Source organism: Yarrowia lipolytica, chromosome 1A (assembly GCF_001761485.1).
Source record: "Yarrowia lipolytica chromosome 1A, complete sequence".
Lineage (NCBI taxonomy): Eukaryota > Fungi > Ascomycota > Dipodascomycetes > Dipodascales > Yarrowia > Yarrowia lipolytica.
In genome coordinates this window covers 715,397-728,843 of record NC_090770.1, presented here as the reverse complement: position 1 = coordinate 728,843, position 13,447 = coordinate 715,397, and the positions used below count along the sequence as shown (strand labels likewise).

At 49.6% G+C, this 13,447-nt stretch overlaps 7 protein-coding genes and 1 pseudogene across 7 annotated transcripts; 5 read left to right on the top strand and 3 right to left on the bottom strand.

The window, feature by feature from the left end:
• Positions 1-1,085: 1,085 nt before the first annotated feature.
• YALI1_A07277g (uncharacterized protein) lies at positions 1,086-1,301 on the top strand (the record flags this gene model as incomplete). Its single annotated transcript, XM_068281676.1, has 1 exon — positions 1,086-1,301. The coding sequence occupies one exon, from the start codon at positions 1,086-1,088 to the stop codon at positions 1,299-1,301; it is 216 nt and encodes a 71-aa protein (XP_068137777.1).
• An 808-nt stretch (positions 1,302-2,109) lies between these two features.
• Positions 2,110-4,416, top strand: YALI1_A07267g (uncharacterized protein; the record flags this gene model as incomplete). The annotated part of the gene is made up of 1 exon (XM_499848.3): positions 2,110-4,416. The coding sequence occupies one exon, from the start codon at positions 2,110-2,112 to the stop codon at positions 4,414-4,416; it is 2,307 nt and encodes a 768-aa protein (XP_499848.3).
• Positions 4,417-4,658: 242 nt separating this feature from the next.
• Positions 4,659-5,696, top strand: YALI1_A07241g (uncharacterized protein; the record flags this gene model as incomplete). Its single annotated transcript, XM_068281675.1, has 1 exon — positions 4,659-5,696. The coding sequence occupies one exon, from the start codon at positions 4,659-4,661 to the stop codon at positions 5,694-5,696; it is 1,038 nt and encodes a 345-aa protein (XP_068137776.1).
• Positions 5,697-5,803: 107 nt separating this feature from the next.
• YALI1_A07229g (Compare to YALI0A07645g, Misc non-coding, no similarity) lies at positions 5,804-5,935 on the bottom strand (annotated as a pseudogene).
• A 247-nt stretch (positions 5,936-6,182) lies between these two features.
• On the top strand, positions 6,183-6,734 carry YALI1_A07226g (uncharacterized protein; the record flags this gene model as incomplete). Its single annotated transcript, XM_068281674.1, has 1 exon — positions 6,183-6,734. One exon carries the CDS (start codon positions 6,183-6,185, stop codon positions 6,732-6,734), a length of 552 nt encoding a protein of 183 aa, XP_068137775.1.
• A 576-nt stretch (positions 6,735-7,310) lies between these two features.
• YALI1_A07201g (uncharacterized protein) lies at positions 7,311-8,705 on the bottom strand (the record flags this gene model as incomplete). The annotated part of the gene is made up of 1 exon (XM_499845.3): positions 7,311-8,705. The coding sequence occupies one exon, from the start codon at positions 8,703-8,705 to the stop codon at positions 7,311-7,313; it is 1,395 nt and encodes a 464-aa protein (XP_499845.1).
• Positions 8,706-11,439: 2,734 nt separating this feature from the next.
• YALI1_A07171g (uncharacterized protein) lies at positions 11,440-11,901 on the top strand (the record flags this gene model as incomplete). Its single annotated transcript, XM_068281673.1, has 2 exons — positions 11,440-11,663; positions 11,706-11,901. 2 exons carry the CDS (start codon positions 11,440-11,442, stop codon positions 11,899-11,901), a joined length of 420 nt encoding a protein of 139 aa, XP_068137774.1.
• Positions 11,902-12,215: 314 nt separating this feature from the next.
• On the bottom strand, positions 12,216-12,702 carry YALI1_A07161g (uncharacterized protein; the record flags this gene model as incomplete). The annotated part of the gene is made up of 2 exons (XM_068281672.1): positions 12,216-12,471; positions 12,533-12,702. The coding sequence occupies 2 exons, from the start codon at positions 12,700-12,702 to the stop codon at positions 12,216-12,218; spliced, it is 426 nt and encodes a 141-aa protein (XP_068137773.1).
• Between the last annotated feature and the right edge of the window lie 745 nt (positions 12,703-13,447).

The following is a 13,447-nucleotide window of genomic DNA, read 5'->3' as shown; positions in this document are numbered from 1 at the left end:
TAAAGCCTACGCCGCAAGGTTTTTGACAGAGCGAGTGGCAGCAAGGCAGCCCATGTGGAGTGTGTAGTCGCTGTGGGAGGCAATTTTGGACATTTTGAAAAAGGCAATTGTATTCGGGACCAAAAATCCAGCCAATTGCCGTTTCCCGTTTCCTTCCAGCCCCATTATTGCCTTCTCTGGTTGCTCCCGAATAATGCCGCCACTGCGCATAAAACGGTTATTCTGCACAGGAAAAAAGTGGGACATGAGCGAGTGTAGAAGGGCGGAACAGAGTCGACTAAGGGAAGCTGGAAAAGGCGGAAAAACGGGAAAGTGGGAGAAATGGACGTAATTTGGAGAGATAGGGCGCTTTTTTGCCTCATTTCCTCCCCCAATCTCCCCAAAACCCCCTCCCCTAGCGCACGAGTCTTCGGACTCCCCTCAGCTTGGTCCACCGCCTTTGCTTGAGAGCTGCACCAGGCCCAAAACTCTCCTATTTAGGCTTTGGGGTTATGTCCATAGCGCCAAACAGATGGAGATGTTTGCGAGCCGGGAAGCGGGCATTGGATGCAATATGACCAAATGGAGTGATTGAAACCCGATTTCAAATCAGCAGTCTCGGAGCCGAGGTTCTTGTCGGAGAAGATTGATGCTCATTTACCGGTTGACTTGAATTACGGAGGGGTGGATGTACAAATACAAGAAGTACTGTAGACGGTATCCACATTACAACATACAACACGTGAAGACAGTCAAACGGGGGCGAAAGACGTCTCCAACGGGTTCATTTGGATCATTTGGATCATTTGGTGGTTTTTCTCGAGAATTACCCCTCAGTGTTAATCGTTCGTACCGAATGTGAAGATCATAGGGTAGATTGCTATGATTAGAGCAGTGTATAGTGGTGGTTCGTATGAGTACAGTGCGAGTGCGAGTACGTGCTATTATTTGCTACGTGAATATCACACTGGTACTATCCCAGAGTCCCCAGAAGAACTAAACCACATGTACGATATCAACTAGCTGCAGTACATACAATACTGTCCGGAGATACTCCCTACAAGATCAAGTGTCCTAATGGTACGCTTCCACGACAAGGAGAAAACATGTCGAGTTCAGAAACCGCGTTTATCGCTGCCAAGCTGCAGAAATCGAGTCTTTCCCTGAAGAGAAGAGATTCTTGCAAAACGTGGCGGAGATCTAGATGTCGAGGAATCATGTCCAACAGAGACCGTACCTCCAATTTGACTCTGGGGTTTTCAGGAGGTGACTGCAGATCGATGATTGTTTCAGCCGGGGTGGTGAAGGCCTTTGATGATTGAAATCAGGACTCAACCACTCCGACGGGACTACTACAGTCTATCGGTTACACGTCTTCTGCTTCTGGGGGACCGTGGACTTTGGGTGCAGTAAATAATGTACTTGTACTTTGGCTATCCGCAGGTTCCTGACATTCAAAACAATGGCAACCTCTGGAACCTCAACATCGACGAGGACAAGCTGCTGAGTCTGCTTTCGTGGACTGTTTTGGGCGATTATGGCAAAGTTATCACCAAAGTTGTCGGTAAACCGTCTGGAAAAATACAGAACATCTTTGACGGACGAATTCGGACTAATGGTGGGCAAAGGGCTGACTATGGGTGGATACCACACCTTTTCAGAGAATTCGCAGTCTTCGGCTCACGCCAGTCATGATAAGCCGTTTCCTGGGTGGTTAGTTACAGCTCTTCGGAAGGGAGACATGCCTGCAACAGACATGACCATCTCCAACCCCATCTTGGAAACAACTCCCGAGGTGTTCGGATCATACGACAAACAGATCAACATGTTCATGTCAGATGGAAAATGGACAAGTTTAGGGGGACTGCTCTGCAGAGAGACTCCAAATTGAACATAGCAACTTCCTAATCAATTCAAATCCATACACAAAGTAAATCTTCAAGGCACGCTCATTTCTCAAAAGGCTCCTCCCACCTTTTTCTCACTTCGTCTCACTTCTTGTCACTTTTCACTTCCATCACCCTCCTCGCTTACTAAGCAAACTCTACCCCGATCAAGTTGCCCACGCTGATAGAGTTGCTGTGCATCGTGACAAGCTGGAGCTTTATACAACCATCTGAACATCACATCATGTCGCTCGTGGCCGACTCGTTCAGCAGTCTCGTGGTGTCTGGCAAAGAGCCCGACGCCGAGGCAATTGAGAAACTCAACGTGTTTGAAAACGACAACACTCTGGGCGACATTTTGCAGTCGGTTCGAACCGCACACGCCAAATCGCGACAGGAGCTCCAAGTAGCCACCAAACGATACGTGGAGGCGGCCAAGGTGCATCGAGGCGAGCCCAGCATCCAGCAGGTCAAGCTGCTCAACGATTACAAGGTCACGCAGGTGAAACTGGCCGTCTTGAGAGAACTCAAGGTGTGCAGAGAAAAGCTCAGTGTTCTGCGACAGCATGTGGAGCAGCAAGAGACACAGAAGGCGCTGGAGGCCCATAAGGAGCTCACCAAGGCCATTGGACAGATGAAGCAATATTCGGAGGTCAAAATCGTCCGTGCTCTGTCTTCCGAAGCTGACAATCTGTTCGCCCAAATTGAGGAGGAGCAGATGGCCAAATGGAGCAAGGCCGTGGAGGTCACCCAGACGCAGGTGGCTGTGGGAGATGACGCTGGAACCGAATTTCAACTACTGGGATCAATCGGTGACGGTGTTCAGAAGAAGTCTCTGGGTCAGCTGGTCAAGTCTCTGGATGGAGTGTTTGAGAGGTTACTGGATCTGCAGGTGCAGGTGAAGAGCGACAGTCAATCGCGTGTCTCAATCGCACCCGAGGCCTGTTCGACACTTCCTCAATTTTCCGACTCTCTGATTGCTCTTGTTACAGTCATTAACACTCTTCCTAAAGACGTGTCTGCTCCTGTTATTAAAAGACTCTCCACCCCCGTGACCAACAAGCTTTTGCAGAGTCTCGGCAAGCTTATTCCCGATTCTGTCGACGGTCTTCCTGCCTTTGAGGCACATCTTGATCTCCTTGAGACTCTGGAGGAGAAGTTGACCTCTTTTGGCTGGCTGTCTGGAGACGAGATCACCGATTGGAGCTTCTCTCTTCCCGAGGTGTGGCTGTCTGCGCGTAAAGACAAGTTTCTTGCTGAGCTGCGGACTAGGCTGTTGTCTGGAGCTGTCGAAAACATTTCTGACGAGAAGAAGACGACCCCTAGACCTCCTTCCAAAGCCCAGGAAAGCCCCAAGAAACCCAGGACTGCGTCACATTCCACCACAGGCTCGAGGCAGGTGCGAAAGTCGCAATCCCAGGCCTCTCTGGCTCCCTCTGAGGGCTCTGCTGACAACTGGGGAGACGATGACCTTGAGTTCAGTGACGAGGAGAAGGAGACCAAGGAGGACTGGGGTTGGGACGAGCCCATTACCGAGGAAACGGCCGAGGAGGCAAAGTCGGTTGCCGCTGAGTCAACAGCTGAGTCAAACGAGGACTGGGGATGGGGGGATGAGACTGATGTTGTCATTGACGACAATGAAGGCGATGTGACTGTCGAAGCCACCACTACTGCTACTCCTGCGGACGTTGCTATTATAACTACTAACCTTCCTGAGATTCTCACTTCCACAATCACCTCCTTCTTGAACGAGGGAAGTCATTTGTATGAGGAGCGAAAGAAGTTGAAAATTGGATCCGCTGGTTTCATGTATCCTTCTCAGACCGCAAACTTTTACGCCCTCTATCGAGCTCTCGTTCCACTGGCGTATCGATCAGCCAAGTCTCCTTTGGCGCTTTATAACGACATTGAAACCATCAACAATCATATTCGAGCCCAAAAGGATGAAGCTGAACTTGCTGCCGAGCTTGAGCTGATGGACAAATTTGGAAAGCGGCATTTGCGCCAGGTACTTGAACAGCACCAGAGCCACATTACCGACATTTTGAACGGTGCTGGCGGATTCCAGAATTGTTCGCATGAAGGCGGCAACCTGTTCAACTGCCAGGCTGCTGCCGAGAAGCTCACATCCTACCTCACTCAGCTTTCGGACGAGTGGGAGGACCAAGTGAGCGACAACGCCCGAATGCAGATGTTGGGCACCCTGCTCAACTGTGCTGCCACAACCATCGTCACCGAGGTCGAGAATCTTGGCGACGTTTCTGAGGCCGAGAGTCAAGAACTCGCCAAACTTGTTGCTGTGATTTCGGCTGGTGTTGAGTCGTTGTTTGGTGAGGCTCTGACCGCCACTTTCTGTCAGAACTGGCTCAAGTTTGAGTACCTGGGTCAGATTTTGGAGTCCAACCTGGCCGACATTCGATACTTGCTGGAGAGTGATGCTCTGGTTGACTACTCGGCTGATGAGTTGGTGAGCTTGGTCCATGCACTGTTCAGTGATAGCGAGAGACGAGAAAAGCTGATCTCGGATATCTACCGTAAGGGAGGTCAGTGATAGTGGTCTCGAAAAAGGTCCACCCCTGTATTTAATAATCTTTGACTGGCCATTCAAACGAGGCCAATAAATGTTGAGGTATATTTTCAACCGTTTTTATAGCGGATTTTTTGTAAGATTCCCTGCCCTTAATTACTGTATTACTATTTCCCATCTCCAAGATTTGAACCTATGCACCTACACACTTTTCCTCCTCTGCCCAAGTGATACCCGTTCGAGTCGCGTTCGAGTCGAAACACACAATGCTACCTCCAGAACTAGTTGAGCTCATCGCAGACCAGCTAGATATTCGTTCTGTGTGTGCTTTATCGCAGTCTAGCAAATCGTGGAGCAGGGTTCTTTCCGACAGTGTGTTCAGATCCAAACTACAGGAGGTGTGTCCTTGGTTCGAGCCCCAGTTTTCGCATCGCAACACGTGGAGAGAGTGTGCGATCGAGTATTGTCGACGTCGGCAGGTGGGATCGAAATTCGCGCGTCCAATTCGAAAAGTGGACGCTGAGGAGTTTGGAAGGTCCTTGACCATTGTCACCAGACCTGAACTTGTGGACTCGCTTAAACTAGAAGCAGACGGGAAAGTGTTCACCAGCAAATATGGGATCAGGCTTGATTTGTCTGCTTACAGCTTGATGGCCAACCACTTGAGCATCCACAAACTCGTGTCGTTTCCGCATGTGGTGGTGTTCATATTCATGCTAGAAGGAGCGGAATGTCACGTTCTGATCAAGTATAAGGGGTCCAAAGGCACACATCCAGACATAAGGCGCGTGATTCAGGCCTCGGAAGATATCTATTGTCACGTTCTAGGACGACATGTCTTTCTGGGCTTTTCCGAGGATCCCTATTTTGACAATGATCAGCCTGGGATCATGTACGTGAACAACGGCGCCATACTCATGAAACAGGGTCATGCTCCTCGGTTTCAATTCACTTGTTATGATGGACTTCTTCTGTTCTTTGACGAAGAGTCGTACACTTCTGTGCGGATCTCTTTGGAGAGTATAACGGATCACGAACCTGTCATGGAGGAATTTATCAGCGGATATCAGTTTGGGTATCCTAGCTACAAAGTCGGAGCTCATGAGCATGGATACTACTCGATTGAAGACAACTTTGGGAAGTTGTTTCTTGTTGATGACTCCAGGGGAATGATGGTTTGTGCTGCGGAAGTGGATTGTGGGCGGTATCGAGTCATCAGTGACGTCCAGAGGAAGGCTCTAGATGAAGTCAATGATTCCAGCAAACAGCAAGAAACTCTGGCCAGGTTTTCAGCACGGAAATGACAACAAAACCGCTGATACGACAATGATCAAAAGAGTTTTCACACCAATTGGGCAGCTCCAAGCTCACCAGCTCGAACCCTACCAGCCACTTCCAAGGGATGTTGCCATCACCGTTGTTTATGGTGCTCAGAACACCTCTCTTGGAGAATATCCTGAAGAGCGTTTACTGCCGGGTTGCTGGTGGAGATTCTGGGGTCCGTGAGGGTGTCCAGGGCCGCCTGGTCCTCGCCACGTGCCATGAATCTTCCCAAGAGCTACAAATCTGCCTACGAGCTACAAATCTGCCTACGAGCTACAAATCTGCCTACGAGCTACAAATCTGCTCATATTCACAGAAACGCGCCGGCATGTGAGCTTACAATTCTCAACCGTGTGTCTGAAACCAGCGTGTTTCGCCGTGCCGACCTAATTTATTCGTATGAAAAAGCAACAACTGAAATATAGGAATGCTGTATTAACAGGCTGTGTGAGTACCGTGAGAATTCGATGACAAACATGTGGAAGACTGATGATTATGTGTGGCCCATTCCTTCGTATCTCGAAGGAAGTTGTTTACTCCCGGAAATTTCACATACGTTTCTTCTTTTTTTCTTCTTCTTTTTTTCTTTTTTTGTTGTTTCCAAAAAAAAAACAAAAAAAAACAGGGCAACAACACCAGAATATCCAACACCAGAGCATCACATTCAAGTAAAAGAGCACCCAAATATCACATATCGCATTTCTCATTCTATACACATCTTCCTCACTTGGAATTGTTCCTTCAAACACCCCTCCAAGCCGCTTCTCGACTTACCACATCCACCTCTTCATTTCGAGAACCAGACACGAATACAAAATGTACGCGCTAAGCCCAGCTGTTTATTATATGCGTTTCAGCGCGGTATGGCGCGGTTGCCAATGTCTTATTTGCTGACTACCTCACAATATTATATACTAATGGTTGCTTTTTCTCCACGCAGGCAAACAGACGGCTGTGTGGGTCAGACTCGGACATTATTGTTTGAATCCACTCTGTTATCAATCTATCACACCAAATGAACAGGTAATATGGTACGGAGAGACCAAATATTCATACTAATGGCAGTACTACGACTCTCATCCCTCTTTATCGCACTCCTCCACCATTGCTGACTGACACCATCACCATAATGCAAGTCTGAGACATACACCAAGCGGACCGTGTGTATCTTAGAGGTTTTACATGTACCCCTGGACTCAAAAAGGTAGACCCGGAGCTGTGAAACACATGTAATCTGACGTTATTATCGTGTCAATTGGTGATATTGAACCTTCAGAGGCCGAGGATTGATGTGGATTGCGTGATCCAAGTATTGTAGTTTCGGCGGTACTTATTTACAAGTGCAAAATACCGCATATGATTATTATTTACTATGCCGGTATGGATACAATACGAGTACAGTTGCCGTAGTTGTAGATATGAAAACAAAACAAGCACTTAGTCTGCGACAAACATCTATACGAGGTCAACAATGACAGTATGTATTGTAACAGTGTACATAGTGTACTGGTAGTGGTTCAAGTAATGTACTCGTACGACTCTCTGCAAAGGCTCTGTTTGCTCATATTATACATTACTAATAAATAAAACTCCATCTAAAACTGGTTGGAGTGGTTCATGTACGTCTCAATGTACTCGTCCTGGGCTCCATAAGAATGCACGTATCCACGCTGCTGCATGGCGGCCTGTTGTTGTTGCAACCGCTGGATCTGGGTCTGATGCTCAGTGGGCTCGGGGTAGGCGTCTGTGAGCTCCTCCGAGTGTCGTGAGTGCTCGCTTGATGACGACTGCAGAGGATCCTCGAACCGCTGAGCAACCTGTCGGGCGTACTCGACCTCTTGGGTCTGAGTCTGTTGAGGATGCAGGTACTCGTCTTCCATGGCGAAAATGCTGACTCGAGGCTCGTCCTTGGTGACGGACGAGTCTGGCGAGAAGTCCTTGGTCTCTCCGTCGTCGTAGTAGGTGTTATCGACATCGGAGGGGCCCGAGTATCGGTGTGCGCTCATCTCGAGATCCTGAGAGAACTCGGAAGCAGTAGTCTTCTCGGCAAAGGTTCGAGTTCGAAGACCAAACCAGTTGTTCTTCTTTTCGCTGGTTCCGGAGCCTGCCGTACCAGGACGAGAGCCGTTGGACCGAGAATGCGACTGTGAGTTGGAGGCCTTTCGCACAGTCTGCTTGAGCAGCACTCGCATGGCAGGCATGGAGGCGACGAGCATGGCGGTGGAACACTCAAAGGCCGTGAGAATGGCAACCTGAGCAATGTTGCCGGAGACGGCAATAGCCACGGCTCGGGCGATGCAGACGATGATAGTGATGGCTCCGAGAGAGAAGGTGACGCAAAGCGCGAGCTTCTGCTTACCGGCAAGCTGAAGCTGGGGAAGAAGGGGGAAGGGAATGACGAAAATGGCAATGTCGGTGATGAGGTTGGTCACGACCGAGACCACGAAGGGCTTCACTGCTGTGGACGAGTAACACGTGCCGGGTGCTCCGTACTGCTGGTCGAGAGCCCAATTGAGCGAGATGGGGTGACACAGGAACAGGTTGAGGAAGACAACCACGAAAATCATGACCACGCAGACAATGATGGTGAGCCACAAGAAGTATCGGAGGTAGCCTCCTCGGGGGACCAGTCGGTAGTAGAAGCCCAGCAGGGCAAACTTGACCATCCACAGGTTGATGTAGTAGGGGATGGCCGAGGCGTAGACCACCTTGAGGACCTTGACCCGGTTGCTGTCGGGGCCATGGATCTGGTCGGAAATGGAGCCGTCAAGGTATGACTTGTTGTTGTCCATGAAGCCCTGGGACGCCGAGTAGGTGTCGCAACTGACCCACACGATGAATAATAAGGCGCCGATGATGACGAACCAATCTTCGACCTGGGTTCGCAGCTTGGCCACGTAATATCGCACGTAGAGTCGGGCGCCGACCGACAGGAGCGCAATGGCGCAGAAGAGCCACTCCATTGTCAGCGTTACAGCGGGGGCAGTCATCTGTGTTAGATTGGAACCGGAAACCGCAGACAAACGGTGGTACATGTATAGCGACAGGATTCTGAGAAACTTGGGCGAAAAAATACAGCGGGCGGACCCTTACCGGCGCTCCATGATAATATTCTCAAGCCTGCATACCACACAAAGCCCTAGGCGCGGTGCGTAGCTGGACCGGTGCATGATATTGGGAAATGAAGCGTTCGCAGTGAGACAAGACAAGAGATTGGATTTAACTCAGAGCGAGTCTTGCAGAGTGCAGCGTGGTTACTGTAAGGCTGTAGGACTGTTTTGGGTCTCCAAGCCGAGTCTCAACAGGTGGTATTGGCGTGTCGTAGCAGTTGTCGTATGTGTAGTCGCCAGTGTGACTGTGACTGTGGCTGTGGCTGTGGCTGTGGCTGTGACTGACTCTGAGTCGCTGTCATTTCCCGAAAAAATGTCGTCATTCTTGTCACTCTCTTACGTCTTCTTCTCTGCTCCACCAACTCTCCCAACAACGTCGCACCTCTCAACATAGTACTCACTGTGTCTTGGATGCCAATATGTCGAACGTGTGCGTATCGTGTCGACTCTACCCAGAGGAGGGCCACAGCTTATATACACAGCGAGCCTCTCGGTCGCGTACGACGATCTTGTAGCCCTCGATCTACGGGATAGTCCCTACTGTTGCCGCATTGGTGTACAAAGAAACGTTGAGTCTAAGGTGCAGAGTTCAAGAAAAAAGCAAAAGGATCAAAGTTCAAGCAGAACCAAAAGCTCCAACTTGAAGATGCACCGAAATAGCGAATTGAGGACGATTGAAGCAGAGGTTGTGCTTATGTAATGGACATGAAAGGGGGCCTTGTCGCTGTCGCTGTCGTTGTCGCAATCCCCGTCTCCGTCGCCATCTCCGTCGCCATCTCCGTCGCCATCTCCGTCGCTGTCCCACAAACTCTAGCCACCCACTAATCACTACCCCGTGTGCCTGGCACTAATTAATGCACAACTTAACGACTAGGCACTGCTATCATGTGAAGTACGGACACACTGGTTGGAAGAGGACGAAAGAGTGGTTCTGAGGTTTGGAGCCAAGGTGACGTTCCGAAGCGAAAATGGCGGGATATTGAGGTCTATATCAATTGATTCGGCGTCTTTTCAGCCTCCAAAACGACCCCCAAACTGGCCTATAGCTCTCCACTCCATCCCCGTCGCCCAGGTTACACATTGGCCCTAAACTCTGTCCGGATGCGTTTTTCAGATGGCTGAAAAATAGCAGAGTCGTGAAAAAATAGATGGAGACTATCCGCAAATGACATACGGAATTGGAAGTGATCGATATTGATGATATTGATGGCTTGCAGCTGCTGTCCACGGTCTCCAGACACTTCAATTGACCCCAAATCTCTCCACATCTCAAACAGACTTGTACCTCACATCTCGCTTAAGTGTATCTGAAAGTTACTGCACTGGAGCTGACCTTGCCAAACGTCGAGTGTCTTCGGTGAACTACAATGTACAAATACCGGTGTCATAATCATCAGTCATAATGTCAAGTTATTTGGTCTAATGGCGGGAGTCTAGTCCCCAGGCCGCTTTTGGATCTATCGTTTTGGGTCTTTCACAAGCATGCCATATCGAACCAGCTCCAACAAGGACCTCCTACCGCACTAATGGCTTCTCCTGGCCACCATTCACCCCTTCCAAGACTAAGCAAAGTTTAGTGCTTGGCGACAAGCAGGTACTTGTACTACTTGTACTTGGGTGCTGTACTCTATGACCCACCCTTGTCCACACAGCCTTGTCTCACCGACCTACATACTGCCCTTATCAAACATCGCCATCACCAAAAGTGTCGAAAAAACCGCGGCGAAATCACCAATCAATCAGTCCTTAGCCACCATACTACCACCCACTATCACCACTGATGATCTTCTTCCTCCTCTCTCACAGAAAGCTTACCCTACCGCCGATCCGAGCCCCTGTCGCCGATCAGTTGATCTGAAAATGGAGATCCTGTGACGATCGGGGATTTGCGAGATCGCGTTTTCGCGTGTGGCGGCGCAGGTCATGTAGCTGTCAATCGTGAGCGACAGTCTATCATGTAGGACTGAGCTTGGTCGCGGTGAGTGTGTAAGCAGTAGCTGTAGGGTGTGAGTAAGCACCGTGCCCTGCATGTTGGTGACATTAGCAGCCACCAAAACAAGAAGCAAGTTGCAAATACACTCTCAATGTCAGCCAGGTCTGCCCCTTAGCACCCCTGTAACGCCCTGGCATATCCTGCGCCGCTATCATGTCTCACAGCCTACGTTACATTGGACTTTTCAAGCTCAGAGTCGCGTCACGTCCATTGTATGCCGCGAAGATCGGCAGACGACAATAGAAAGATGCAGGGAAGATGCACTTTACAGGCGGACGCGCTGGAGATACGCGACCGGCAGAGACAAAACAAGAGGCCACACGTGAAAGCTGCTGCTGACAACCGTTGCGACAGCTTCAGGGGGGGTGCTGTTTGCAGTCCGCGGGCCGTGGAACGGTCCAACATTCTGAGACAGTCGTGTGATTGGTGTCTTGGACACGACTATGACAACACCCTCTTCCATACCCCAAATGGAGCCCCTCGTAAGATCTCCATGACTCGTAAGATCACCGGGTCCACTCATGGGATTGACATATGCAGGTATTGGTGCTCCATCCAGTCCCTTGATTGAATAAGCAGCCCCTTCACGAGGGTCCAAAACATCAGGCAACTTTTGTTTTTATGCACCGAATGTTTGGCGCAGGCAGGACCGCGTCAGTCACCGGCCTACCGCTCGTTCCTGTGCCTGTGTTCACTCCTGCAGCAAATCTACACCTGCATCCAACCCTAGAGCAGGTAAACACGCGGCAGGACTTAGGTTGCGAAAAGGAAACCAAATTCTCATTACAGGGATGGACTGACTTTCTTTTTCGCGGGGCTGGCCTGAGGAATGCAGGCAGGCAAGCGTAACATTCGTATTCAGGAATGTGTCGTCGTCTTTGATGGAGACATAGCAACGACGAAACCGCTAGTGTTTCAAGAGCTGAAGGTCTGCAGATCAGGTGTATCCAGACTTGTGTTCGCCGTTTTTGGGGGCCACACGTGATGCTGTGCACCTGCCATATGGTCGGTTATGTGAGGAAGCTTCGCAGTGGTAACAAACATGTCTCGGCTGGATGTATCACGGTTGGTAATCAAAGGTAGGTTCGGTGACTGCTGAGTAAAGGAGTCATTTGGGTAACTGAGTCAAGGAGTCATTTGGGTAACATTCGGCTGGATCTTATGAGAGCATCAAAAGCTGTAAAGTGGGGTAGCGGCTCAGTCGAGTACGAATGAAACAGTGCTTAGTAAGAGTCGCGAGTCGAAGTACAGAATTGAATTGGTGAAAGGTCGGGTATTATTGTTATCGCAGTGGGTATCGATGGTTAATGACTTGATATCAAGGATTATGATACGGAATTAATGGAGGTATCGCGTGTGAGGAGCGTTGATTGACATTGAAGCGACCAGAGCTGTAGTTACTCGCAATTGCTGAACAGTTGGAGGACAGCAAGCTGAGGAGAGAACCAATGTCCACCAAGTGGTGGATGCTCAGAGTTGCTCAAGATCCGTTCAGAGAGGCTGTCTGAGTGAATGGTTGGCATTGCTCCAACTACAAGGTGTAGTAGACTGTAGGTTGGTGGTTTGATGATATCCATAAGACGCCATCGCGCTACTGTAACAGTAGTAGTTGGGAGAGCCTGCTCACTGTGAAAACCAGTACACAGGGAAGCACTTTACGGCTTCCTCTTGATTAAGTGAAGTCCCAAAAAGATCCCTCTTAAGATCCCCCTACGATCTCATGGGCAACAAGAACCGGGATTGGTAACTCGAAAGCACTTGAGTCGTCGGCCTAAGCTGAAAGTAGGTCTCTTGTATGACACGACTTATGCTCAAGTCCAGCATGAGTACTGTAAGCCCGTACTGGTCCACCAACGAGCTAGTGCCATGACGCAAATCGGCCATCATGTAGCTGTCGCACAAAACTCACTTGATGCCCCCCATGCAGGAATCGGAGGCCAGCCGCAGTGCCAAAGTCTTGGTATGATGTTGTAAACTCACGTTTTGCTGGAGATGTTGAAGCAGAGGAGATGGCGAATGTCGTGAATATGATGCGGCACATCGAATATGCTGTTTGTGCACAAAAGAAACCGATTCTTGTCGTGGTTGAGGTCTCTTTGCGCCGCGTCGAGTACCTCGGCAAATGCGCGAGAGATGCATATTGTACGTTAGTGGGGACTGGAGAAGAACCGACCAACCGAATGGAGAGTGGGAACCGAGGACGTGATCCGATGAGATAGAGAAATCCCCACTTGTCGATGACCCACCGAGAGTACTTCGGAGAAGTGCAGAGGAAACGAGTGAACGTCCTGGTAGTGTGAGAGAATGTTCATCTGGCATCAGAACCAGTCATCTGTCATCGGAACAAATGATCTGTCATCGGAATCGATGATCTGTCATCAGAACCACCGATCGGTTGAAACCAATGTTGAATCATTCTACCATCTCCCTCTCGACTAGTTGTAGCAATGTAGCTGCACTTTGTCGACGTTGCTTCAGTGCAACATTGATACAGTCGAATGTGTTTCAATTGGTGTTGCAATGGTGTCGTAGATAGAAAATTCGGAGTCAATTGATGTGGAGAAGTCGAGACGGCAAGTACGAGTACAAGTACAGTACGTACAAGGAGTCCGTTCCAAGGGTCACCTCC